This window comes from Balaenoptera ricei, chromosome 1 (genome assembly GCF_028023285.1).
Source record: "Balaenoptera ricei isolate mBalRic1 chromosome 1, mBalRic1.hap2, whole genome shotgun sequence".
Classification (NCBI taxonomy): domain Eukaryota; kingdom Metazoa; phylum Chordata; class Mammalia; order Artiodactyla; family Balaenopteridae; genus Balaenoptera; species Balaenoptera ricei.
The window spans coordinates 30506884-30534826 of record NC_082639.1 but is presented as its reverse complement, the minus strand read 5'-3'; the positions used below and the strand labels follow the sequence as shown (position 1 = coordinate 30534826).

The 27943-nt window shown below is 46.7% G+C and overlaps 2 protein-coding genes across 2 annotated transcripts; one reads left to right on the top strand and one right to left on the bottom strand.

Annotated features, from left to right (window-relative positions):
• Nucleotides 1-396: 396 nt before the first annotated feature.
• Nucleotides 397-14774, bottom strand: CDCA8 (cell division cycle associated 8). The gene is made up of 11 exons (XM_059897115.1): nt 14684-14774; nt 14411-14523; nt 14143-14271; nt 12248-12288; nt 10243-10315; nt 8151-8233; nt 5966-6030; nt 4968-5063; nt 3728-3854; nt 2882-2968; nt 397-1644 (listed from the first exon to the last, which is right to left on the bottom strand). The coding sequence occupies exons 2-11, from the start codon at nt 14505-14507 to the stop codon at nt 1600-1602; spliced, it is 843 nt and encodes a 280-aa protein (XP_059753098.1). The 5' UTR covers nt 14508-14523; nt 14684-14774; the 3' UTR covers nt 397-1599.
• A 194-nt stretch (nt 14775-14968) lies between these two features.
• On the top strand, nt 14969-23558 carry AIRIM (AFG2 interacting ribosome maturation factor). Its single transcript, XM_059919278.1, has 5 exons — nt 14969-15230; nt 15408-15683; nt 17588-17767; nt 19717-19835; nt 20009-23558. Exons 2-5 carry the CDS (start codon nt 15409-15411, stop codon nt 20044-20046), a joined length of 612 nt encoding a protein of 203 aa, XP_059775261.1. The 5' UTR covers nt 14969-15230; nt 15408; the 3' UTR covers nt 20047-23558.
• The last annotated feature ends 4385 nt before the right edge of the window (nt 23559-27943 follow it).

Below are 27943 nucleotides of genomic sequence, written 5' to 3'. Positions count from 1 at the left end.
TTTGTCCCTGGCCAACGAGACTTGCTACACAAGTAAACTATAGATACCCTAGATACTGTGCCCCCATGATGTAAATTTCTAGCTCATGGAAGGAAGGTGTTGGGGGAAAGCTTCTTGGGCTCGGTTACCCGTGACCTGGATCTTGGGGAGAGGGCCCCCTCTTCAGGTATCAGAGAGGTTCTGCCTGAAGTAAAGGTTTTCGCATCTTCTCAGGAAAGTAGCTGCTTGCAGACCCCCATTCCAATAGCTTCAGCTCCAAAACTGTCTCTGGTCCAGGTAGCACAGCTTGGAGATGACAGGCAGGCGGAATATCAATTAAAAACAAATCCACAATTTATTGAAAACAGGTACCTTTCAGTAGCTCTGATTAGAATAAATCAGCTTACAGATACCATGACTCAGGAAAACAGTATGTACAAAAGTCTCAGGAAAGGGAGAATAAAACAACTTGAAAAGAACACATCTTGAACAGGACTGGATTACTAGAATGGTCATGTAGGAAAATAATATAAAGTACAACAAAGAGCCAAACACAGAACCCTGTGCTCTCAGGCTTGGGGTCTCAGCTCCCACGTTCTCAGACCACATCTAATGATTCTTCGGGGCAGAGGTGCTGGCTGGAGCGCAGGGATCTCAGTGCCCACGTGACAGCCCACGCCAGGGCAGAGGCCAAACGCGAGGAATGAGGCCACCAGGCAAGCTACGCCCACTTCCCCATGAACCTCGGAAGACAGAAGTGCTCTCTGCAAAGTCTGCAGACCTGGTGGGGACCACAGGGCCACGGAGAGCTTAGAGATCCTCTGCGGCCAGTCATGCAAACACCCCAGATTAACCTAAACCCTACAGTTCCCTTATCCAGATTCCCACTAACTGGACTAACCAGAGGCAGAGGAGCAAGACACAGAAACCGCCCACAAACCAAGTTTTGGTCTTTGGTAAACAGGGATAATACAAAATACTAGTCTACAAGTCAGCTTGAAACAAAACTACTGGGCATGGCAGGTGTTAAGATTGCAGAGCCCTGGCAGTACCCACCACAGGAGGGAGGGGATGGGCGCAGGAGGGAAGATGTTTCCTCCTGTGGTCACTGCTGTGACAGGTCCTGGCCCCATCTGCACAGTCCCTCCCAGCTTCCTGGAGCCGCCCTCTCATGGAGCTCACTTCTCTGAGCCCAGCTCCCAGCCTCAAGCACGCGCAGGGCGGAAACGCCAGCTGGAGCGGGCTCTCCGGTGAGGGCGAGTTGGCAGTCTTCCCGAGAACATGAGGCTCCCCTGTGCAGCCTCGGCTGGAGTTAGGGCAGGGCGAAGAGGACGTGGAGCTACAGCAGGCAGAGGCGGCAGCTCTGAGAGCAGGAAGGAGAATTCAGCTGGGAAAATGGCAGGAGGTTTGGACTGTATGGACACAGAGGCAGTGTCTGTCATCTGGGTTGGGAGGTGCCAATAGCAACGTTTCCTGAAAACTCCAAGAGGAACGCTTCTCCCTGCTCTGGAACTTCACACTCAAACAGACGATAAGCCAAAGGGAAGAGGTGTCTTCAGGGTCTCAGAAGTGCCCATTGAAGGTCCATCCTGTCAAACCTGGCTTCTTGGAATAGCAGCCTCATTTGTGAGTCCGTATGCTGCTGCAGATTTGAGCAAGACGGCTCTGAAAGGAAAAGGAGAGAGGCCATTTAGAGAGGATGAAGCTGGGCAGGCTTGCCCACTTAGCACGTAGTCTACTCAGGTAGCACTGGCTTCGGGGCCGGGCTGGTCTGAGTGAATCTCAGCCCTCCATCCTCTATTGGTAACATGAACAAACTAACCTTTCTGGAAGGCAGCTATGCTCACCTCTATACCACCAACGCAGACCGAACTAACCTTTCTGAATCTCCATTTCTCATCTGAACAAAGGAGCAAAATACCATCTCAAGTGAGACAGTGAAGGTATAATTTGGGAACAGCAATGCAGTAGGTCCAGCTAGATGATGGATGTCACCAGATCTGGGGGCTGGGTATGTGCCTGACCTCAGCACTGGCCTCCGTTCTGTACGACATGTTTGGGAAAGCAGCTCTGCCCCGTCCCCTTACTTGGACGTACCCGTCACAGACCTCCCCCCAGAAGGGGGGACCTACAGCAGCCACATGTGCACTAGGTGTTCCCATCCACCAGCCAAAATCAAAGCTGACGGGACCGGGGAGGCCCGTCTGACCAAAGCTGAGCTAATTCAATTCTTCCTCTTGAGAATTTAAATGAGGACTGAAACTGGGCTGTGCGCGCTGGGCAATGGAGCAATAGCGCCAGAGCTGGAGTGTGGCCACCCAGAGCCACATACAGACTCAAGGTAAGGGAGAGCAGAACCAAGGGCCTCGTGGAGCAGGTTACCCGCTGAGTGGGGGAAGGACGAGGTGCAAGAGAGGTTCGGGCACAGGCCCCAAAGACAGAGTTGCTGACGGAGCTGGTGCACTGGAGCGGAGCCCCATCGACTCCTGGCACTGGGGTCCCACCACTCAGAGGGCCTGCCTGTTCAGAGCTTTCTTTGATCCTGTGGGATTGCTGGTAGCAAGCTCCTCACCCTGTTCCTGAACTGTTGTGAGGAAGTTTCAGTTCCCGGGGGCTCAACTGTGCCCTAACATACAGGCACCAACTGCCTGCATGAGGCAGGATTTGATTCTCTTGTGGAACTTCTGTGGCAGGCACTCTGGTTGGACCAAAACTCAGCATCAATTTAGGGACAGAATTGCTGCTCGGTAAGCAGGATAACAGTCAAAATCCCTTGGGGGAAAGAGGCCACACAGTTGTAAGTGTAAAGCAGCAGGCCAGACCCAAAAGGCAATCCTAAGTACGGCTAAACCCAGAAGGCTACTGGAGGCCTCCTGTGTGTGGAGAGGAACCCGAGACTTACAGAGAGCTTCTTAATGCTTCCCAAGGCCTCTGGATCCAGCTGTGCGATATCAATCCTCTGCAAGTCACTGGCCAATAACCGCATGCTCTGTGTGGAGGGAAGAGGGTTAAAGTGGCACGTCCCTCAGGGCAGGAACCTCCACCCAGCAGCCCAGTGTGCTCCGGGGGTCCCTTGATGTCCTGCACTTGTGGAGGGGGATGGCAAGGCAGGCAGGAGGGGAGTTAATCCTAAAGAGACAGTGACGTCGGTGTTTATCACTGGGCCAACAGCTGGATCAGCTGAGTGTATAAGGGGTGCACGTTAGCTTAGAAACGCCCTGCAGACCTCATCTGAGATAAACCATCCCCTCCGTCCCAGGAGCCGAGGTCAGCAACTTGCTCTGCTCGGCCTGCTTCAGACCCCTCGAAGCTACACAAAGTGGAAGACACAGCTCGAGCTCCCCTTTCTGGACTAAGCACGCACGCACCCCGATAGTGCCCTCCTCTGCACGCCCTTTAATATCTCCCTTACTGCACACATCACATGTTATAGTTAATTGGGAGCCTAGCTTGACTACTGAACTACTTCTCAAGGGCAGGAATGTCTTCTACATCTTGAACCTGCTACAAGACAGATGGGCAAATGTTAGCAGATGAACAAATGAAACCCAAAGCTGGGCAAGGATCTTCCCAGTCTGGAGCTCTAACCTGGGAGAGGAAATGGTTCTGAGTCCTACAGAAGTGTGGATATCAGAAGCCATGCAACCAAAGGGACTTTGGGTTTTGGGAGAGAAGTGGGTGATGGACAAGAGAAAGAAATGCTGAGTAAGCAGCACGCCATGGCCTGATCGCCCTCTGGAACACTTACCTCTCCGCCTCCCACTGGCACAGTGAGGAATATCTCTTTGCTGTCAGCAAGAGGGCTGCCATTTACAGAGACATTGTAAATCCGCTCTCTGGCTGCTGGAGTACGCAGGCCTGGGGTCTTGAAGACCCTATAAAGTGGGAAAATCTCTGTAAAGATGGCTTAGCGGACTGAATGACACCAGGCGCTACGAGTCCTTCCAAACCCCATCTGGCCTCAAGCTGCAGTTTTCAAATCACACATTTCTAAGAAGGCGCATTCTAAATTTAGGGTTAAAAAACAGTATTGACTAAACACAGCTGGAGGAAGAGGTTGTAATTATCAAACATACATCTAGCGAAAGTCAGTTCTTATCCATGTAAATTTAAGGTCCAAAGCTCCATATGGATACCAGTCTTCCATCCATCCATCCATCCATCCATCCACAAAGTCAGAAATAAACTGTGGTTAATATATTTCCAACAGTGGCTAAGCGCTTCCATCAGGAGGACTTTTCCAGGGTCAAAGTTGGATGATTCAGAGATTACATCATTATATTAATTCCCAAAGTGACTTTCTCAAGACCTTTAAAATGTTGTCATCTATTTTTCCCTAAATGTCTTTTGCTATATACTCATGTAAAAAAAAAAAAAAAAGCAGTTAAGGAAGAGTGAGAATTAGAAGGTAAGTCTTCCTCACTCTCCCCACTCCAGATAACCACTCTCAGTTCCTTATGTGTCCTTCCAGAAACTTTCTATCAAACGGGGTCATCTAGGACACGCTGCTCTGCCACCTGCTTTGGAGATGCTTGTGATCATGAAGCTCTTCCCCATCAGCACATGCAGATGCACTTTTTTTTTAATGGCTACACACCATGTCCTATCTAGTTGACCAGCACTGTGGAAGGGATTAATTTATGCTGTAAGAACATCCTTGTTTATACTGGTCTCCCAAAAGGTGGTGTCCATTTTCACTCCTACCAAGAGTTTGGGAGAGTACCTACCAATTTAAAATAAACTTGATCAGAATCAGAAAAGACCAAAACAGTCACTAGAGGCCTCCTAGTCATCAGGGACAGATAAAGAATCATTTTGTCACCAAAAACACACAAACCTGCACTCAGGGGAGAGGCAAACATTAGGAAACCCAGGCGGTTACCCTCCTCTGTGAGGGCTTCCCAGTATTTTCTTAAACACCCTTCTTTTCTGGCAAACATCACATGTTGGGCTCCCACAGAAATCCAAGTGCTGCTGTCAATACTCACCTTGAGTCAAACCTGGGTGTCAGGCCCGGAGTTGGTTTCACCATAGACAACTCCAGTCGGCCCACAGCTGGGGTAACAGTGGCACAATGGCTTGACCTACAGGTGAGACATGACCATTAGGTGCGCCAACTGTCAGGTCCAGGGACGGCAGCCGCAGAGGCAGGTAACACTGATCATGTCAGAGACTATCCTGGGCACGTTACACACATTAGCTCGTGCAGCCCTCCTAACCACCCTCTGAGAAGCACCACGATCCTCATTTCTGGATGCAGAAACTCAGGCATACTGAGTTAAATAACTTGCCCAAGATCACACAGCCAATTAGGGCAGAGCCAGAACTCTGAACCCAGGCAGCCTGCCTCCAGAATCTGACTTCTCAATCAAGCTAACGAATGAGGGGAAGGAGACAGCCGCTCAGCACCCTGCAGGCCCCCTAGCTGGAGCTCTTGTCCTCCTGCCAGACAGCTCCCACTGCCCAGGGAGAAATGGGAGGAGCCACCGCTTCACAGACACACGCCCCAGTGACTACTTTCCTGAGTCTGTTAAGAGGCAGCCCCTCCCCCCAACTCCCAGCATAAGCAGTTCAAGTCTACGGTGACTCATTACTTAGCAGGACCGGGAGGAATCTTTCAAGAAACTAACTACAGGTAGGTGACAGCCACCGACTGTGGGTAGCTCTACACATGGACTGTCAGGCAACTGAACAAAATATGCAGTGCTTACTCTGTTTCTGGGTCTTAATCTCCTTGTTTGAATTAAAAACAAAAAACAAAAAAAAAAAAGTGGGGGAAGATAGAGAACGTGGGCAGAAGAACCAGAGAAGATGTTGGGTCAGATGGTTTCTAGAGGCCCCTCCAGCTCGGATACTGGAGGATTCGATGATGTGAAGCTCAACTTGAACACAAGTCACAAAAGCCCTTTTACCACCTATTTCTGCCATAATGAATGTGGCTCTCCAATAAAACCAAAAACACATCTAAATCTGGAAAACCTGTTACCTTTTACTTTTGCCTTTTCCTTGTATGGACCGGGTTCTCTTCTTGGATGGAGGACACCTTTTAACCTGAAGTCACAGTCAAATGAAACTGAGGTTACAAAAAGCCCCGCAAAGGGGAAAGGTAAGGGAGAGGGGTACCAGCTCTGGAAAAGAAAACTAATACCGAACATCAGAAGGTCTATCTCACAGAATTCACAGTGACTTAAATAATTCTGAACATAATTGATCAACTAAGAATCTATACCACCTGAGTCTTCAAAATAGAGGCCTTGGACCGAGAGTAAAGGTAAGTGTCTTCTGGACTGAGTGCAGCCTGGTTGGTCTCCCCACCCAACTCCCACCCCCTCACAAAGTGCTGCTGTGACGGTCACTAAGGGCACCCAGGTGCCCAATCCAAGGAACTCTCAGCAGTCCTCACCCTTGCTGAGTCCTTGGAGGTACCTGACAGGAATCACTCTTTACCTGCTGACAATCCTCCCTTGTTTCTAAGATCCACCCACCTCCCAACTTCTCTGGCTGGCCCTCTGCAGGCTGCCTCACGAGCTCCTCTTTCTACCTTCCCTCCTAGGGTCCATCCTCAGCCTCCCCTCCACGTTCTCCCTGTACAACCTCATCGACTCCCTCGCTGGGACAACCACCTAAAGATCTGGGAGTCGGTGTCTCTCAGTCTCTTACTTCTGCCTGAGCTTCGGGCTGAGATTTCTGTCAGGGCTAGATGTCCTGGAGAAGTATGAAACACGCAGCAGGCCAAACAACTGACACAGGAACTGCTCCCCTTAGTCCTAAGCCAGCTTAGGACTTATACAAACAGCTCATACAACTCAACAACAAAAAAACAAACAACCCAATCGAAAAATGGGCAAAAGACCTTAATAGACATCTCTCTAAAGACGACATACAGATGGCCAGTAGGCACATGAAAAGATACTCAACATCATTAATTATTAGAGAAATGCAAATCAAAACCACCTCACACCGGTCAGAATGGCCATCATTAAAAAGTCTACAAATAGCAAATGCTGGAGAGAGTATGGAGAAAAGGGAACACTCCTACACTATTGGTGGGAATGTAAGCTGGTACAGCCACTATGGAAAACAGTGTGGAGGTTCCTCAGAAAACTAAAAATAGAATTACCATATGATCCAGCAATCCCACTCCTGGGCATATACCCGGACAAAACTGTAATTCAAAAAGATACATGCACCTCTATGTTCATAGCAGCACTATTCACAATAGCCAAGACATGGAAGCAACCTAAATGTCCGTCGACAGAGAAATGGATAAAGAAGATGTCGTACATATATACAATGGAATACTACTCAGCCATAAAAAAGAACAAAATAATGCCACTTGCAGCAACATGGATGCAACTAGGGATTATCATACTAAGTGAAGTAAGAGTCAGAAAGAGAAAGACAAATACCATATGATATCACTTATATGTGTAATCTAAAATATGGCACAAATGAAACTATCTACAAAACAGAAACAGACTTACAACATAGAGATCAGACTTGTGGTTGCCAACAGGGAGGGGGATGGGGGAGGGAAGGACTGGGAGTTTGGGATTAGTATATGTAAACTATTATATATAGGATGGATAAACAACAAGGTCCTACTGTATAGCACAGGGAACTATACTTAATATCCTGTAATAAACTGTAATGGAAAATATATAAAAAAGAATGTCTCTATGTGTATAACCAAGTCACTTTGCTGTACAGCAGAGATTGGCACTACATTGTAAATCAACTAAACTTCAATTAAAAAAAAAATTAAAAAGAATTACAGTAGCCTCCTGACTGGTTCCCTTGTCTCTAGTTTTTCCTCTCTCCCGTTTATCCTGAATCCTATTCTGAAATACCTATCTGGTCCTGTCATTTACCAAGACCTACCTCATGAAACTGCAACTTCCAAGTTTGGCGCACAAGGCCATTCATTTTCTGGCCCCTGCTCTCCCCAGATCACCCTCACAGTTTACACCCCAGCCATATCAAACTGTTTCCTGTTCCGTAAAGGGCACTTTCATACCTCTTCCTGGAATTCCCTTCCCTTTCTTCTCCAGCTAGTGAAATCTCACTCATTTTAAAGGCTGTGCCTAAGGGTGCTGGGGGAGCATGCTGTATTTTAAGTATTTCCTTTTTCTCCTGACAGGCTCCAGCCCTGAATCTGAGTGCCTACTTACTCTTGCAGTTCGAAGATTCTTATTTTTATTTTCTTCCTCTTCTTCTTCCATTATCATGTCATCCACTTGCATTACCTTTCGTGCTATAAGAAAGTTTTAACAGAGTGATATTTCTCATGGGAATAAACTTTTATGCATTCACATTTCTTATAGGAAATAAAACTTATGCAATCTTAGGCTGTAATCAAGAAATAGATCCAATATAAAGATGACTTAAAAAAAAAAAAAGAGGGTTTAGACAAAAAATCGGGTCTCCAGAGTGGTTAACACACCCCATATAATGCTTTGTATGGCAGCCCAGCATTCTGAATAAGAGTGCAGACCCTGGAGTCAGACAGCCTTGAGCTTGAGGCCTGGCCCTGCCTCTGACTAGGTCACATGGCTTTCATGGTGATCATCTGTAAAAGGGAGGAGCCAGGGATATGATGAGACCTGGAATGTGTGCTCAACAAAAAAATACGGTCTTTGTTATTCATCCCAAACCCTAGAATTGTGCCTACTGTATAAGTGCTTATTAAATATTTGTGGGACGAATGAATGCAAAGTCCCTTGGACGGTACTGAACACATCATAAGTATTACTATTTATTATAATAAAATACTACTTATAAATAATAAATTATTACAATTATCATCTTAGAAGGAAAAGGGATATGAGGGATGTTTAAGATGGATGATAACAGAGGAAGTAATACCAATTTTTAATATTTAAGGGGTTGCCATATGGAAGACAGCTCTATGGGACCTCAAAGAGCAGAACCAGTATCAATATGTAGAAACCACAGGAAACTCTGGTTCAAAATTAGAGAAAACGTTCTTACCATTACAGCTGTCTATCAGTGGAAGGTAGTCTCATTGCTAAATACGTACAACCATGGGCTAGAAAATCCCAAGCAGGGATTCCATAGAGAAATTTAATTATGGGAGGAGAGATCAGACTTAATGACTTTTAAGCTTTTTTTTCTCCCTGACACAAATAAGAATCTAAGTATATTTACATTAAAAAAAAAATAGCTTACAATGTAGTTGAAGTCCAGTGGTCGAGAGGACACAAAACCAATTTCTACTGTTGTTTGACATGGGTCCCAGTGTGTTCAGTTCCCAGTGGTGAAATCGGAAGACCAGCCCCCCACACCCCACACACCAAATGAGAAAAAAAATAAAGTGGAATTCAGAAGAGAAATTGGACATTACCTAAATGTAGAAATAACCCAAAGCGACCTAACAGATTGCAGATTTGCAGCTAAGGAACTAATTCTAGGAACACCCAAGTCCAATTATGTCACAACCTCGGGGGGGCAGCCCTGGAATATGACACTAGGAAAGTGAAAATCCCATCATGCTGTCTTCATGCTACAAGACAACTCTGATGGAAGGCAAGCTGGAACAAGAATTGGGCGGTGTTTCTGGCCTGGCCCAGTGGAGAAGGTGCCTGCTTGGTGGGCAGCCCCAAACTCCAGGTCTTGGGTCAGGTCCATCCTCACTGGAGTTGGATGCATTGAGCTACTGGAGCTTAATGACAGTGACATCATGTCCATAACAGAACTCACCCTGGCCTGAGTCTATGCTCACTAATTACAACCCAGCTTCCCCCAAATTTACCCTTTAAGATAGTGTTTCTCAGAGTGTTGGACGTGTATGTGAGAGAATTTTCCACGGATGGGTCAGTGAATTGAGTAACATGGAATGACACGCTGAGACAGTTGGTCCTTTCACAATTCTCTTTGAACCCTTCTGATCACATCAGGGAGCGTCTTGGCTGGCACTACCGTGTCTTGTAGCACCTCTCCAAACCTTGCTCACCTCTCTAACTCAGGGAAGCAAGCAGGCAACACTGGTTTCCAGCACAGCTTTTGTTTTTCTTCTTTCACTTTCACTTTAGCTCACACATTGGTCTAAAGAGTTCGGTTAGTTATCAGTCCTGCATATCATTAACTGAATGCAGAGGCCAAAATCAAATTTTTGGATTTGCAAGACTGAGGACCAGGCATTAGAGGGAAGAGGTTCCTCCAGTGAGGCCTCCCCAAGCAGCCAACCAACCACACTAGGTTTTCATTCTCTCAGTTCAACAAGGGGTTTTGAAAAGTACTCACTTTTGGCAGATTTCAGGGGTGTCTGAACAGCTTCTGCTGTTAGTTTGTTTATTTCTGTGATATCCAGGTCAGCCTGTGATGAACACAGCCAGAAAACAACAGGTATATTCCATCAAATATGAGGAACAATATTTTAAGATTAAAAACATTAATTAAAAACCATATTCTTGGGACTTCCCTGGTGGCGCAGTGGATAGGACTCCATGCTCCCAATGCAGGGGGCCCGGGTTCGATCCCTGGTCAGGGAACTAGATTCCACATGCATGTCACAACTAAGAGTTCGCATGCCACAACTAAGGAGCCCATCTCCTGCAACTAAGGAGCCCACGAGCTGCAACTAAGGAGCCTGCCTGCCGCAACTAAGACCCCACGCTACTAAATAATAAATAAATATTAAAAACAAAAAATCCTAAAACATTCTTTGATACACACAAAAGATTGTTATGTTAGTTATAATACAAAATATTGAACTTCCATAAACCCACCATACAACCGAAGGCCTAAAACATTGCCAATTACTTGCTTCTAGCTATGTATTTTTCCCTGTTCTATTTCCTTGCCTCTCCTCGAAAGGTGACCAGTCTCCTAATTCTGTCATTCCTTAGAGATAACCACTATCATCATTCCATTTGCTTGAAAGAAAGTGTGTGTGTGTGTGTGTGTGTGTTTCTCCACAAATGTGTATGTGCTTAAACAATATTTTGTTTGCTTTTGTTTTCGATCACTATTTGTGGTTGTAGTTAATTTGTTTTCACTGCTATATAATATCACGATGGATTTGTCCAATCTCCTGTCAATAGTATTTTGCTATTACAAACACTGTTACTTTCAACTGTCTTCTACATGTGTCTGATGCACACCTGTCCAAGTTTTCTCTTGGCTATATACTTAGGGATGGGGCATTACAGGGTTGTAGGGTACACAAGTGTTCAGCCTTAATATTATGCAAAATTGTTTTCCAAAGTGATTGTACTTGTTTACATGCCAGGAGCAAACAAGTTCCTAATGACCCATATTCTCTACCACACTTGATGCTATGTCAGCCTTCTCATTTTTTCCCTCCAGCTTTATTGAGGTATAATTGACAAATAAAATTCTAACATATTAAAAGTGTACAACATGAGGATTTGTGATGCATACACATTGTGAAATGATTACCACAATCAAGTTAATTAACACATTCAGCACCTCACATAGTTACCTTAAAAAAATTTTTTTTATTTTTTAAAGTCTAGAGGGCCAAAAGTCTTTCTACTATGCCCCTGGGGCCTTCAAAAAGGCTTCCGGTCGCCATTCTAATTAAATTTGTTCCCAGTGGTAACTATATGTATGGGAACAGGCAAAAGCAGGCATGATTCACAGGCCTTTTCTTGCAGGGCATGTGTAAATATCAGAATAGTCCTTACAGACTAGGAATGACACGGGTTTCATCTCTGGGTTGGCAGAGACTACTTGGAGTACTCAGACAAGGATTCTGAAGCTGTCAGGACTTAGCAAGAAACAGTGCTGTGCTAGATAGATGAGTGCTGTCTGAAACGGATGATGGAATGGAAAGTGGCTACTGAACATTTGAAATGTGACTAGTATGTCTGAGGAACTAAATATTTTATTAATTTTAATTAATTTGAAGAGCTACACATAGCTGGTGGCCACTGTAACACACAGTAAAGATCTAAACTCTTTATCCTGCCTCATTTAGCAGGCCAGGTCACCGTGTAATGATGCAGGGGCTTAAAGGAACTTGGACTTTAGGCTTTCTACTTCCCCTGCAAAGGTCCGGGCAAAGAGCTGCAAGGAACCTGCCAAAAAAAGAACTACCTCTCTTTATAAACCTTGAAATTATCTGGGCTTCATGTACTCAGCATTTGACAACTATAATTTTTTTGTTGACACAGATAATGTCCCCTCTGGAACCTCTTCCACAGTCAGCACCCACTGGTTGAATTTTGTGAACAGACTAAACTTAAAACTAACCAACAGTTCAAAAATAGGAGAAGTCACTTACTGTTGCTGCTTCTTCCAGCGCCCGCTTGTTTCCTCCAAGGGCTTTGAAAAGAACGTTTTGTTTAGTTACCATCAGATTTTAATAATTTAAATAATAAACCATCTTCCCTAATATGACCACTTACTTTTCTTACACTGGACCAGATTAAGCCCTTGATCCAACACTCAGGAGCCTTTACAACCTAGTTTAATCTTTCTCCAAGCTTGACTGTTCCCCTCATGGCTTATTCTAGGTTCCACCACACCAAAGTGCCTGTTATTTCCCAAATGTGCCACTGTCTCTCATGACTCAGTGCCCTGGTACTTATTTCCTCTGCCCGAAATAATCCTCTGCACCCAACAAATTTCTAATTCATCCTTCAAAACTCAGCTCAAACCCAAACTCTGCTTATTCTTCTCTCTCAGCAGATCGCTGCAATGTGCTGTTAGCTGCTCACTATCATCATATCCAACAACTACTCAAAGCTGTTAGAAGTACCCACCCCTGCCTTGAACTGAACTCTTTGAGGACAGAGATAATACCCATAGCTTCTGGCAAAAACATGCCACACAGTAGGTATGGAGTCAATGTGTATTGAATGAAGAGGTCTTTGCAGATTTAGATGTAGAATAAAAACTTAGGCTAGGTCCTCTGGCTGGAAAAACTGGTAGTATCCCCTATAATAGTTAAGAACTCAGGCTTTGGAACCAGAATGCCTAGGTTCAAGTAGACTCTGTCACTAACTAGCTTGTGAGACTTTGGGCAAAGTAAACAATCTCTGTGCTTTAATCTTGTTGTCTATAAAACAGGCATAATATTAACAATTAATATGATTGTGATGAGGAGGAAATTAGTTAATCTATGGAAAACACTTGGTACAGTGCCTGTCTGCCATAGAAAGTACTATATAAATGTGCTCATTGACCACTACTCTATTCTCTTTTGTAGTACTCATAATTTTAAACATATAATCATGTCCAAATTTTTAAAATGATCCTTCTCTACTAACTCGTAAGTTCCTGGAGGCAAGGACAACGCCTGTTTTATTTCCCAATGCATCTTCAGTACCTAGCATGCCTAACACATGCTCAATGAATATTTGCAGAAATGCACAGATAGGTTAATAAATAACAGGGGAAGTCAAAAGCATCACTGAACGTCTACTATGCGAGCAGAACATGCATTTCTATCCGGGAAGGAGGCTACGTACTGGGTAATTAACAATAAGGAAAATAGTAAAAGTAAGGGTAACCCAGCAAAAGGACAGCCTCTTGCATTTCCTTGGACATTTAACAAGGGGGTGGGGAACAGGCTGGGATTTTTCTCCGGCCAGGAAAACCCTTGAGTCCTGGCACTTCACAATTTGATATGCCCGTTTTTAAATTGGCATTTTCCCTAAGCTGCAGGAAGAGCTGCTTGGGATTATCCTTCCATCTGAGGTCTGGTAACAAACCAAGCTATTCACCCATTCATTTTTAAATGGTTGGATAAAATATACCCCCCGCCCCCCCAAAAAAAGAGTATTTCATGACACATGAAATCTATGTCAAATTCACATTTCAGTGTGTCCGTAAGTAAGTTTTTATTGTAAAACAGTTATGCCCATTCACTACAGCAGTTTTGGAACTATAACAGCAAAGTTGAGTAGTTTCGACAGAGAACCCTCTAGCCTACAAAGCCTAAAATATTTATTATCTGGTCCTTTAGAGAAAACGTTTGCCTGCCTGCAGAGGTAGATGAGGGTAAGAGCTAAGGAGAAAAATAAAGCCGGGAGGTGAGACAGGGAGTGGGGGGAAGGAGTAGGGCTGCAGTTTCCTACAGTGATCTTGGAAGACCTCACTAAGAAGATGAAGGCTGCCATCGTAACCACAGAAGGGCTGCAGGCCGAGGCCTGGGGAAAGACTAGCAGCTCTTACCGAAGTAGTCGAGCCAGTTCATCTCGCGCAGCGCCTTGGGGAGCCGCAGGATCTCGATGTTGTACAAGTTATCCATCTCCTTGAGGAGGTTCTGCCTGTCTGACTGAATCTGCTTGGATCGTATTTGCACTGCGAGAGGGCAGAGCAGACGGGACACGAGTCACCCGGCGGGAGAATGCGGCCTGGAATCCGTGCTGCCAGCGCCCCAATCCGCCAGCACCCCGCGACTGCCCCAGGTGCTAGCGACCCCCCAGGCTCCGCCCCTTACCTTCACGGTCGAAGTCCTTAAGAAAAGAGGCGAGCTTTCGGCTCCGTACCGAGTTGTTCTTGGCCACCCGACTGCCGCCCTTCCTAGCCGGAGCCATAGCGCTTCGATGGAGGCTGCGGGGAGAGGGGGCCGAGCCACAAGGCGTCAGCGGCGGAGATGGGGCGGGACAAGGGGCCGCAAGGGTGAGGGAGAGGGCGGAGGGCACCCCAGGGGCTTTGGAGGGGGACCCCTCCCCTTCGGGGCCTGGGCATAAAAGATTTGCGAGGCACGCACCTGTGGGTCCCGAAACAGGGGCTGAGAGAAACCTGGCTGCTTCAGCTGAGAGGGAGCAGCTCCCGGGCTAACCGGACGTGCGACCGCCGCCACCAAATTCAAACGGCCACAGGCTGACCAGTGAGAAGCTGCCGTCTTAGGAGGGTCCCACAATAACCAATCACAGGGAAGCTCCGCGATCGGACAGCCAGTCCACATGTAGGACTACAGTACCCAGAAGGCATTGCGGTCTGACGGCATATTTTCGCGACTCGGTAGCCACGTTGGGGCATGCGCAGAGAGACTCGGAGGCAGGCTGGGGCCCTGGGAAGGTCCTTAAACTTTGATTGCTTTAGCTTTAAGTTTTCCCGCTGGTTTAGGGAAAGCGACCCGCAGCTTCAAGGAGAGGAGACAAACTTCTGGTTCCGGACGCACGGATAGGCCCGGGGAACCCGCAGTCTGAAACAGGAAACTGCCCGAACCCGGACGAGCTTCCTCCAAGGGATAGTCAGGAAACGCTTCCCGAGGTGGGAAACAAGGGTCCTGCCTTCCGAGAGCCCCTCTAAAGGTAAGACAACGCCTCGCGCTAGAAACTCCTGTCGGGAGGGATAGACGGCCCTACCTGAGGAAACCCTGTTCTCACCTGCGAACGGAAATAACTCCCACCCATGACCCGGTCCTTCCCCTATCGACTTGGAACCCTAATGCTTTTTTTGTGGGTTTTTTTTTTCTTTCCCCAACGGAGGATGACTCAAGACCAGCCTTTGCTCGCGGTGCAGGAGGCCCTGAGGAAGTGCTTTCCCGTGGTGGAGGAGCAGCAGGGCCTGTGGCAGAGCGCTCTCAGGGACTGCCCGCCCCTCCTGGCCTCCCTCAGCAACCTGGCAGAGCAGCTGCAGGCCGCACAGAACCTGCGATTTGAGGATGTGCCGTCACTTCGGGCCTTCCCAGACTTACAGGAGCGGCTGAGACGCAAGCAGCTGGCGGCTGGTGACACTCTCCTGGACAGGCTAGAGGAGAGGCTGTAAGAGGCTCAGTGGCGCTCGTTCTTGGCGGAAAGATTTTAAAACTGGGTGTTTAATAAGCTAGGATCAGTCGGAAGGATGTTCTTCTTCTCACTTGAGAGCGTGGTATTTAGGGATATGTCAACCTTACCTCCTTTCTGTTTGTTGCAGTGGGATCTCTGTCAAGAAGCCATTTTCTGGCACTTCCCTTGTCAGACTAGGCGTGACAGTGGTGGACTTAGTAGAAGTTATCAAAGCAGAACAGAAGAGCAATAGGGAACGCTTATTGGCCCTCCTCTATAGTCTTTCTTAGGTAAAAAGCAGTGAGGAGCTATACTGTAAACTTATTAGGTACCAGAGCTAAGGGTTTTACATACATTATCTCATAAAATCTTTTCAACACCTCTTTGACTTAACCTCACTTAATTAATTTTTCAGGTGAGGAAACTGAGGCTCAAGCAGATTGCCTATGGTTGTGCAGTTAGTAAATAGTAAAACTGGGATTCTAACCCAAGTATGCCTGGCACCAGGGCCACTTGTTCTGCTGTTCATTGGTGTCTGCGTGCCTGTAGTAGCATATCTCTAAGCTCTTACTATGCCTAATGTTAGACCCTCTACCTTAGAGTTACAGGTAATTGAGGATAGAGAAAAGACAGGGCACGTGTGGCCTTTCCTTGACCAGGACAAAAGAAGGTTCTAGTGTGTAGAGTCTGTGCCATAGACTAATAGGAAACTGTCAAAGATGGGGCCTTCTTTGCATTCATTTGTACAAAAAAGCATTTATTAAGCACCTATGGGATGCCAAGCACAGGTGCTAGGAATACAACAATGAAGCAGAGTTAGTTCCTAAGCTGAGTAAAAGAGAGAGACAAGACAATCAATTAAATTAGGTCACGGTACGTTCTAAGATAGTGAACTTTTATTTCAATTGATTACGTGTTTGTGTGTGAGTATCGGGCTGTTAATTTTAAGTCTGTTTTTTAATTGTGAGTCACAGTCAAACATTTTTGAAAGCTGCAATTCTAGGCTAGGGACTGCCTTGCCCTTTGGGAAGTTGTAGCCTTCGTCTTGGTGGCTGGGCCCCTTGGAGTCACCAATGGAATAATAACAAAATTTACCATAAGCTAGGCACTTCGCGAAACACTTAATATGCATTGTTGCATTTACTCTTCACAACATTCCTTTTCATTCATTGGACAATTGTTTGTTGTTCTGTCTGCCGGTCTCGACGTTTTAGGTACTTAGGATGCACAGTGAACAAAAGAGACTGTTTTTATTCGTGATTGAGAATAAGTAACTTTCCTAAGATCCACAGTAGTCTGGGTGTGTCAAGAGCCCAAATCTTACCTGTTCAAGAATTCACTAGGATGGAGCACGAGGGAGCATGAGAGCACTACTGGTTTGTTGCTTCAGTTTTCTCTTGCTTATTCCTTTCACGTACATTGCATTGGACTGTGTGTGAGCATTTGCTCTCCTGTATGGCAGCCCCAGAAGGACCGCTTGGTCTTTACTTTCTTTGGCAGCTGGGAATAATATCATCACACAGCTTTGAGAGCCATGTAACTTCAGCCTCTCCATCTTTAAGTCAGTTCTTAATTCTTGAGCCACCTCTGCCTCCAGGGCACCATCATCAATCTCCGTAGACCAATGGATCTCATTTGGAGGCAGTTTTTCCCACTGGGATGTGTGGCAATAAATATCTGGAGACGTTATTGATTGTCACAACTTGGGAATGGTGGAGGCATGGTTTGTTCTTGTCGTCTAGTAGGTAGAGGTCAGGGATGCTTCTGAACATCCTGCAATGCACAGGGCAGCCCTCCACCGCAAAGAATCATCTGGTCCAAGATGTCCTTAGTGCTGAGGTTAAGGAACCTGGCCTTAGGCCTTTCTCATGATATTGCCTAATATCAGACTCTTCCCCCAGAGCCGCCCTCCTCAAGGTGCGTGATGTAGTCAGCAGCCACGTGGAACACGTGCTTCAGATCTATGAGCAGCATGCAGACATGATCAGCCTCGATGCTGTCCTGCAGGCTTCGGCTGCGAGCCCCTCTGTGGCTGAAATGTTGGAGTGGTTACAGGATATCGAGAGACATTATCGAAGTTTGTATCCTTTGCACACATTTCAGGTAGTTCCAGAGCTGTTCCAGGAAGTCTTTTTAATTTCAGTTTTCACAAGATTGCCCAAAAATATATAGTATGGGTCAGTTCTCTTTGGTTCTTGAACTTGCATTCTTTCTGCATTCCTTTGTACAGTCATTCCTTAAATCACTTATTGAGTAACTGCTCCCTGCCAGGCGTTGCTCTAGGTGCTAGAAGATAGGCATTAAAAAAAGGAAAATATATAGAATGTTAGATGGTGATAAGTGCCTTGGAGAAAAATAGAGCCGGGAATGAGGAAAGCGAGGGGTGAGGGTGGGCTTGTGGTTTTAAATAGGGTGGTCTGGGCAGGCCTCACTGAGAAAGTGGTATCTGAGGAAAGACCTGAAGAGGGTGAGGGAGAGAACCATGGGGGTATTTGGGGGAAGAGTGTCCCAGGTAGAAGAAGCAGCAAGTGTAAAGGCCCTGAGGTGACAGCGAGCCTGGTATGTTCAGGAAGTAGCAAGGTGGCCAGTGGGGCTCGAGCTGAGTGAAAGGGGGGTGGTCTAACAGGAGATGTGGTCAGAGAGGCAGGGCTAGGCCTGGTAGGGCCTCCAAGGTCTTCGAAAGGATTTTGGCTTTTACTCTGAGTGAGATGGAAAGCTATAGAAGGTTTTGAGTAGAGGAGTAACCTGATCAGACCTATGTTTTCAACAGTATCACCCAGCTATGTTCTGAGGAAGGACTTGGGTGGAAGCAGAAAGACCTGTTAGTTGGAGTTCTCTCACCTTTTTCCTCTCAATTCTTGCCTGATAGTCGCATCTCCCCTCTGGCTGGAGTTTCTACCTTCATTTGAATCACTCCCAAGCCAACCTTTATTCTTGCCTCTAGTTTTGATTTTCAGTTTCCTGCAGATGCCTCCCACTGGAATCTCACGGAACTGCAAGCTGAAATGAGAATTGAAATCCTCTGTCCAGCCCTCCTGTTCAGCTCCTGTTTCCTTAAGTTGTAGCATCAAACCTGTCTGATCACTTAGTCTGGAAACTTACGCAGCATTTTCCCCCTTTCCTGCTGTTTTCTGCTTGCAACGTAGCAGCATCGGCCACAGTGGTGGCAACAGCAGCGTGGGCAGTGAGAGCAGTAACTGGGGCCACCCTCACTGAGCGCTTATGGTGTGCCAGGTGCCGTTGTAAGAATGTTTGCACTCAGCTGTCAAGTCCTTCCATTCTGTTTCCTTGGTGCTTCTTGTAGTTTCCTTCTCTATCCCCACTGCCTCTACCATTGTTTCTCACTTGGACCCTTAGTCACATGCAGTCTCTAGACAGGTTTCTCTGACCCTGGCTTCTTTCCCTCTAAGCCACCCCCAGGTAGTGGCCACACTCCGCAGATCTATCTTCTGGAAGTCTCGTTCTGATCCTGTTGCTTGTGTAGGAGTTTTCAGTAGCTTCTGGTGCTCTGAGGACGAGAACCCCCATGCTGGTCTTGGTGTTCTGGCTCCACCTGCCCTCTCAGCCACCTTTCCTGCTACTCTGCACGTCGTTCCATGCCAGCCGCACTGGAAACGTCCTGTCCCTGAATCCATTACGTGCTTCCCCACTTCTGTGCCTTGGCTTAAGCTCTTCCTACCAGCTGGAATCTTCCGCCTGTCCTCTGAAGTGGGTGAAGTCATCCTCTGAACTTCCACTGAGTTTTATCTTTCCTGTCATTTAGGGTCTTTTCAGTTTCTGTTTTTTTCTCACCATGGTGAGATCCCAGATTGCAGGGACAGTGTTTCTGTCCTTTTCCCTGTAGCCCAGAGCCATGTGTGTAAAGAGGGGCTCGGTAAAGATGTGTAGCAGAGGCGAGTCCTGCCCACCTGGTAAATATAGCAGTAGCTGCGCTTTCACTTTTCTAGCTCCCAGGAGCTCTCTCCAGGATATTTTCTTCCTTCAACATATTTCATTTTCTTTTTGAGCACCTTCCTTAACTCCCAGGAAGGTACCTGAAGAGGAAGTACCTTCTGTCCTCAATCCAGTGGGGAGACTTGGGAAACATCCAAGCTTTGCCCAAAGCCTGGGACCGAATTTCGGAAGATGAACACCCAGACCTTGTACAAGGTACTGGTTTTCATTTAGTCCTTCGTGTCTCTTCCCCTCCTTTCTTTCTGTGTCTCACCTCCTTGAAAGCATGTAGAGATGCCCTCATGGTGCCTTTGTAGCTTTTACAAATCTGATGTTTTGTGTTTTCTGGAGAGGTGGTATGCCATGTGTTCTCTCTCTTTCTGTTCCAGATATCCTGTTGAGTGTTTCCTTCTTCCTGGAAGAGTGAAGAAGCCGTGTGTTCATCGGGAGACTAGGGGGACGCAGTTGAAGACCGACATTGCTGCGCTCTGATATTTCTAAAGAAATGTCAGCATCGCAACTGGACTTATTGGAAGTGTCAGTGCCTAGAGCCTGAGGATTGTGCTGGATGTTTCTGATGTTGGGTCTTCTTCATGCCAGGTCATGGGTGAGGGCACATGGTCACACCTTGCCCTTTCCTAAGGCTCAGGGGAGTAGACGGAGACAGAGAGGATGCAGGAAAGGCCGTGCAGAAGAACACTGGGGGCAGAAGCCACAGCCACAGAAGTGGTAAGGAAGGAAAGGACGGGTAGAGAGTGCCGCTGCCCCCAGCATCATCCAAAGCTCTGAGCCTCGTTGACACCAGGTCCTGGTTTCGTGTATTTGTGTCAGTACCCAACTCCTTGATGAAAAAAAGTGGCTTTGATGATTTAAAGAAGTAAGGGGTGGGACTTCCCTGGTGGTCCAGTGGTTAAGAATTCCAATGCAGGGGACACAGGTTTGAACCCTGGTCGGGGAACTAAGATCCCACATGCCGAGGGGCAGCTAAGTCTGCGTGCCACGACTAGAGAGAAGCCCGCGTGCTGCAACGAAAGATCCCATGTGCCGCAACTAAGACCTGACACAGCCAAATAAATATTAAAAAAAAAATAAAGAAGTAGAGGTGATGTTGGTGGAAAACAGTTACTGTTTTCGAATTGCAGTAACTCCTTATCATCAAAATAATTTCAGTTTCCAGAGCCTACCACCAGGGGGAGATGGTGTAGCATGAATTATTCTGAATGCTTTGTGTTTGGAGGGGTTCCCTTGTTGCTCTTACTATCTGAGAGTAAGTAACTGGGGATAGTGGGACTCCTAAAATAACAGTTTTTTGTTTTTTGGTTTTTTTTAAACCAAAGCTGGTGACTGACTTGCTACAGTTCTCTGATCGTGGGGTAGCTGCATGGATGGGAGAACACCAGCTCACAGTCAGGCGTTCAGGGTTGGGTTTCTGAGGCCCAGTGCCTTCATCAGTGAAATGGTCGTGGTACTTCCAGGCCTGTCAACTTCCTGGGCTGGTGTAAAAATCTGGGTCGTTGGATGTAAAGGGGCTTAATGAAGAATATAGATATTTTTCAAAATGAAAATGACTTTTTTCGTATTACAAAAGTGATATATGCTTTTTAAAAAACAGTAGAAAAATTGTAGAAAACATTTAAAATGCAGAAAAGTATAAAACAAGCTCCACCAGAGATATTTTGTTAAGTATCTTTTTAGTGTCCATATTCGCAAGTTTTTTTAACAAAACAATTAGGGTATCATTGATAAATACTGTTGTTTAAATTATCTTTTAAAAAAATCTTAATATAGTTTGGCCAGTTTTTCATATCTGTGAATATAGCTCAACACAATTATGTACCATTTTATGAATGTATTATAATGTTATATTTTACATGTATTTTTTTAAGTCATCATGTTTTTCTACCTGTAAGGATAATACATTCTGGCTGTGAAAAATTGAAGTATTACAGAAAGTGAAAAATGCACAATATCCACCTACCAGATACGTAATCGTTTTTAATAATGTGGTGTATATTCTTCCAGGAATTTTTCTTTTCTTCCAGGAATTTAAAAAAATCTATTCTATCACATATATAATAATTGTAAATAACACTTAACTTAAGACATTTGGGTATCAGGTCTTATGATGTGCTGTGGGTACAGAGGTGAAGGAGAGCCCTAGAAAGATTTATAGTTCAACCAGGGAAAGATTTAAACCAGTGTTTCTCAAGCTTGAAAATGTATATAAATCACTGGTATCTTGTTAAAATTTAGATTCCCATTCTGTAGGTCCTGGGGTGGGGCCCTGGACTCTGCATTTCTAACGAGGTCCCAGGTGATGCTGATGATCCAAGGACCAGACTTTAAGTGAAGAGATTTAAACTGTAATATAATAATGCTGTATTTGAGATCAAAACAGAATTCCATGGGCGAATAGGGGTGACAACCAACTGCTTGTGGGACTACTTCGTGGTGACTGTGACATCTGAGTCGGGCCTTGAGGCTCAGAAAGGAGTGCAGGGTGCTCCGCGTACAGGGACAGTCTAAGCAAAGGCAGTGTTTGAGAAAGAATGGAAGCTGATACCTCCTGGAGTGTGCGGGCATCGTGCTTGTGGCTTGTATGCCCTAGAACTGGAAGCATTAACAGTTGACTATAGCCAAGTCACTGGAGTTCACAGGGGGACAGAAGAGTGGCAGGAAACGGGTGTGTAAAGGTAAACTGGAATGAATTTGTGAATGCCACGATCAAGGGTATGTATTTTGCAAATGGGAGTTGAGTGTGTCTGTGTGTGTGTGTGTGTGTGTGTGTGTGTGTGTATGTATGTATAATAAAGAGCTTTTTAAACCTCCCTCATTGAAGCAAGTAATCATGACTGAATAGACACAAGTATGTTTAAGGTGCTAAGTAATAACTATGTATTAAGTATAATTGTTCCTTCTTAGCTTTTCTTCTGCTGTTAAATTGCTATCCTAATTGTCCTTTTTATTTATTTATTTTCCTTATTTTTTTGGTTGCGTTGGGTCTTAGTTGCGGCACTCGGGGTCTTGGTTGAGGTGTACAGGATCTTTTCATTGTGGCTCGGGCTCTTCACTGCAGTGCACGGGCTTCTCTCTCTAGTTGTGCGTGGGTTCCAGAGCACGTGGGCTCTGTAGTTTGTGGCTCGCGGGCTCTCGTTGAGGCGCACAAGCTCAGTAGTTGCAGCACGCAGGCTTAGGTGCCCTGCAGCATGTAGGTTCCCCGACCAGGGATCGAAGCTGTGTCCCCTGCAGTGGAAGGTGGATTCTTTACCACTGGACTACCAGGGGAGTCCCTCTAATTGTCCTTTTTAAATTTACAATTAATTTGGTTTATTTTTTTGAGTAAGTGATACTTTCACATTGTACAAAATTCAAAGGGTGCAAGTGCAAGTGCATATTCAGTGAAGAGTTCCCCGTTACTCAGTCCCCCTTCCTGGAGGCAGCCAATGTTAAATGTTTCCAGTGTGTCCTTCCAAAAATATTCTTTGCCTTTATGAGTGCAGGGGTGGGTACCCGCCAGGATAGCCCCATAGATCCCAGTGATCCATGCCCTTGTATACTCTCCTCCCCTTCAGTGTGGGCTGACCTTACAGATTCGCTTCTAATGAATAGAAGACACTGGTAGTGGTGGTCATTTCTGGAACTAGGTTATGAAGAAAGACTGGCTTCCGTGGCGGGTGCTGTCACTTGCTCTCTTGGGGGAAGCTGTCTGTGAGGCAGCCCTGTGGAGAGCTCACGTGAGAGCCTGACGCCTGCTAGCAACCCCGAGTGAACTTGGGAGCAGACCCTCTCCCCGAGCTGAGCCTTCATATGAGACCACAGCCCCAGCTAACAGCTTGACTACAACCTCATGAGGACCTAAGCCAAAGGCAACCTGGCTCAGCTGGGCCCAGATTCCTGACCCATGGAAACAGATAATAAATGTTTGTCTTAAGTCATTAAGTTTTGGGGTAATTTGTTACACAATGATAGATGACTAATGCAACAAGCAAGTATTTTTGTATTCTCCATAACTTCATACAAATAGTAGCATGCTGTATATCCAGTTTTGCACCTCGTTTTTTCTACCTACTGTATCTTAGAGATCATTCTATATGAATATGTAAAGAGCTTCCTTAATTTTTTCTAAAAACTGTTGCATAGTTTTCTGTTGTGTGGGTATAACATAATTTATTTAGCCCCTTACTGATGGCCATTTAGGTTGTTTCTAAAGTCTTAATACTTGTTAGGTTTTGGTAGCCCTCCCTCTCACTCCCACCCCTGCTCATGGTTTTTTCCCTTGGAATTTTCAATTAGTTAATACCACCCCACCCACTCACCCCCAATAAAAAAAGAATTCTGTTGGTATTTTTACTGGAATCGTATTAAATTTATAAACTAATTTAGGGAGAATCGTCATAGTGGGAATCCTTGTGGCTCTCCTTGAAGCATGCCACTGGCTCATGGATTGAGATATTAAATGTGAGTTCTTTTCTCTGTTTCCCTCAGGAGGGGAAATAGACCCTTGGTGCTCAGAACCCTCTTCCCTGTCCGTGAGACAATCTGTTGGGACGAAATGAAGAATTTTTGTTTCTTTCCTGTCTCTACCCCATCCACATTTAGAATGGGCCTCAGGATTCTTCTCTCAGGCAGAGTAGGGGGTTTTCAAAGCCAGTGGGATCCTAGGCCCTGAAGAAAAGGACTTCTCCCTGCCTAGGGAGAGTCCAGGCTGTGTGGTCTCTCTGACTTTAATCTGGATGTTGGGGGCCAGGTACTGGCTCCAGCTTGTTCAAGCATTGGGTTGTTTGTAATTCTTTCTCCCTGTGAGAAGGTGGGGAGAGCGCACATTGGGAGGAGCAGATTCAGGGATATGGGGAAGGAGCTAGTGTGTTGATAACCAACTCTGGGGAAACCTTGTTGAATTCAAGTAACCCAGACCTGGGTCCAAGTCTCAGGTCAGCCTCTTACTAGTCAGGTGATCTTGGGCGAGTTGTTTTCCCTCCTCTAAGTTTCAGCTTCTTCATCTATACAATGAAATAATGACGTTTGTCCTTACAGAGTTGTAAGGCTCAAGTGGGAGGAGATATGTGAGGGCTTTTGGTAAATTTATAAACATTGAAGGGGCTGAAATTCACTTGAGATTGATTTGTCACCTACTGAGTGCATAGCTCTGGGCTGTGCCCTTTAGCATGTTCCTCAACCCTTAACAAGCCGTGAAATAAGTATGCTTTGAGAAACAGTTTGCTACGTGGCCACAGCTTATCAGTGGCATTGCCGGGATTCGTACCAGGGTTTTCTTGGTTCTGGTGAAAGGGGTCTTTTCCGTACACCACTGTTTCCGCTCTGCCACAGAAGGCAGAAGCTCCCTCACACCTCCTCAGCTGTGACAAGAGTTGGTTTCCCGAACACCGTGCCTGGGACGTGAGTCCTCCAAATGCAGCGGTGAGTGCAGCGCTGCCCCCGTCTGGCTTGGCAGGGGCACATGAGGCGTCCAAGGCTCAGGGCGCTACAACCTTGCCAGTTACCCTCCTTTCTGATCCCATAGCCAGGAGGGTTGGCGTGCGTCCTGGGGCCGTCTGCCAGAGTCTTACACTTGTGCCCTTTATGCCAGGGACTGGGAGGAGCAAGCCAGTCCTTCCAGGCACTCTCCCTCCTCCCCATCATTCCTGGAAGTCTCCTTCTTGGTTTCTACCGAGTGCAAAGGAAAGTCACTTTTTCTGAGACTGGTACCTGGTACAGCATATGAGGGTCCCAGCCCCAGAGATTCTGATCCAGTATGTGTGGGCAGGGGCGAGGTAGCTGTATTCTTATCAAGTACCCCCCCCATTCTCTTGCAGGGTCATTCTTGAAGAAATAGCCTTAGTCCTGAGAAAAAGCAGCAGCACAGAGAGAGAGAGACAGACAGAGAGAGACAGAGAGAGAGAGAGCTGGGTAGGATAGCCACAAAGATTGTGCTTCTCTGGGGAAGAAACCAGACTTAATAACTTTCTCATTGCACCTCTTCTTCCCTTTTTGTGGCTTCCCAGCACCTAGCTGGTCCTCAATTCCAACAGACACCTCGGCTGTGTTCCCCCAACCCCTCTGTGCTGTTTGGAGCGAGGTAGTAGTAACTTACTTACACGGCAACTGACAGTCTGCCACCTCCATATTCATTCATTCGGAGGCCTCCCTGTGTGCCCGGCACAGAACAAATTGCCGGTGATACAGAGATAAGTAGGGGGAAGTACACAGTTAGTAGGTCTGGCAGATACGTAAGCCCATTGTGAGATGTGCTGTCGTAAAGATGTGCTGGTGATGCAGTGGATGGAGAGAGACGGATCCTTTCTCTGGGCGTTTGTGGGAGGCAAGAAAAGGGGACGAAAGAGTAGGTCTCCAGCAGCTTAAATTCAGCGAGAATCTTCGCTCTGGTCTCTAAGGGACTGAGAGCTGGGGGAGGGGGTCAGCCCGGCCCGTTTGCCGTCATGTGAGCAGGGAGCTTCGTCTTCCCGGTTCAGACGTGCGCAATAGTTCTTAATTTGCACAGAAAGCCCAGACTAATAAATCCACTACTCAATTGCAATCCCCACGGCGCGTTTATAGGCAGCAGCTGACTTTTATCAGCTCGTTTGTTCTTTCACATAAGCAGAGTTTTATGAGGGTCTCCTGAGCTGGCTCATAACGCGATGAAACGTCTGCAAAACTCAACCATAAATCCCCGGCACCTGCCAAGCAGAGGATGCTGTTTTCCAGGCACATTTTGTCCAGCTGGCGGCTCTGTCCCCTTGCCCAGTTTGCATTTCTGCACTTGTCTCTTTAAACTTGGATTTGTTTTTCAGCTCTCTGCGGCCTCTTTAAAGGCAACTGAAAAATGAGGGGTAGGAAAAAGGAACTAGAAAGTTATGTCTGTGCTAAAAATTACGTCTGGCTTATGTTGCCCTGAAAGCTGGTTTTGATCCCACTGCTGAAACAGAGATCAGGCTTCCCAGCCACATGAACCCCAGGGCCAGGGACTGAAGGACAGTGCCAACTGAGTCCGCTGTTAATACTTTGATTCTTTTCTGGGCCATCACCCTTTGTACTTGCCAAAGACCCGAATCCTCAGTTGTCAGTTCTGTAAATTAAAGGAGCAGCTCCAGAGGCCTTTTCCCCAGATGGTCTCCAAGCATGACATCTTTTCCCAGCATTTCGAGAGCTCCCCCAACACAGAGAGGAAATTTAAATGCCCTCCCTCCTCCGAATAAGGCAAGACCTGGCCTCTCTGAGGATGCCGGCTGGCAGAGGCGGACTGGTTCCTCGGGAAAGCTACAAACGCCTCAGCAGAGCCGGTTGTCTGTCTAGGAAATGCTATGTGGCCCAAGGCTGTGCTCTCAGAATCATTCACCTCTCTGTTTACAGGGTCTCTTGGTTTTGGTCAGGCGACCACTAGGCCCGAAGAAGACCCCTGGGGCTGCCCTTCATGTGGCCTCATCTCTTGCTCACTTTCCCTAGACCCCACTTCAGGGCAGCTTCCTGGGCGTGTGACCCGTGCTTATAAGGGTCCCCCAGCTCGGCCTAAGGCTCTGCTGTCACCCTCTTGAAATTCTTAATAGTTTTTGAACAAAAGGTTGGATTTTCATTTTGCATGGGGCCCTGCGAATTACGTTGCCAGCCCTGCCCCACTTCCCTCTGGTCCTGCTGCAAGGAGCTGCCCCAGGTCTGTGGACAGACCCTCTCTCTCCTCCCAAGTCCAAGTCCGAGACCGTGGAGAGCAGGTTCCTTGCCTGTCCATGAGGAATCTGGCCTTGCCCCCCTCCCCAGGGCTCCCGTTACCCAGTCTTCCGGTTTCAGCCACTTCCTATCACGTGACAGCATCTCGAAAAGCCCTGAAGAGGCCTCTTCCAATCCTAACTCATTGAGTGTCGTCACCTGCTCCTGGCCCTTCATCACCTTCACCTTCCAGAAAAGACTTCGGGTTAATGCACTCTGCTAGGAGGAAGCTGCCTGCTCTGATGGAGGGACTGAAGCCTCTGCTAGAAAGAAACAGCTGCTAATCCCCATCCCCGTGCCAAAGGCAAGACACAGTTCCCTGCGCGGGAGGGGGAACCCACCTTCTTTCTCCAAGCCCAGCTGGGACACCATCTACTCCGTGATGTCTTCCCTTATTCCCCTACTCAGAACAACCCTTCCTTTCCCAGCATGTTCCTCGTATCTCTATCACTTCATTTTTTGTATCCATCCTTACACCCCTACTGGCCCAGCAAGGTGCTCAGCACCTCTGGGGACTGAACCGAGTGGCAGAAATGCTGCAGAGATTTTGCAGCTGCCCGGCTCGGAGAAGGTGGACTTGCCCCACCTGGTGGGGTGGTGCGGGGTCGGGGGGCTGGTCCTAG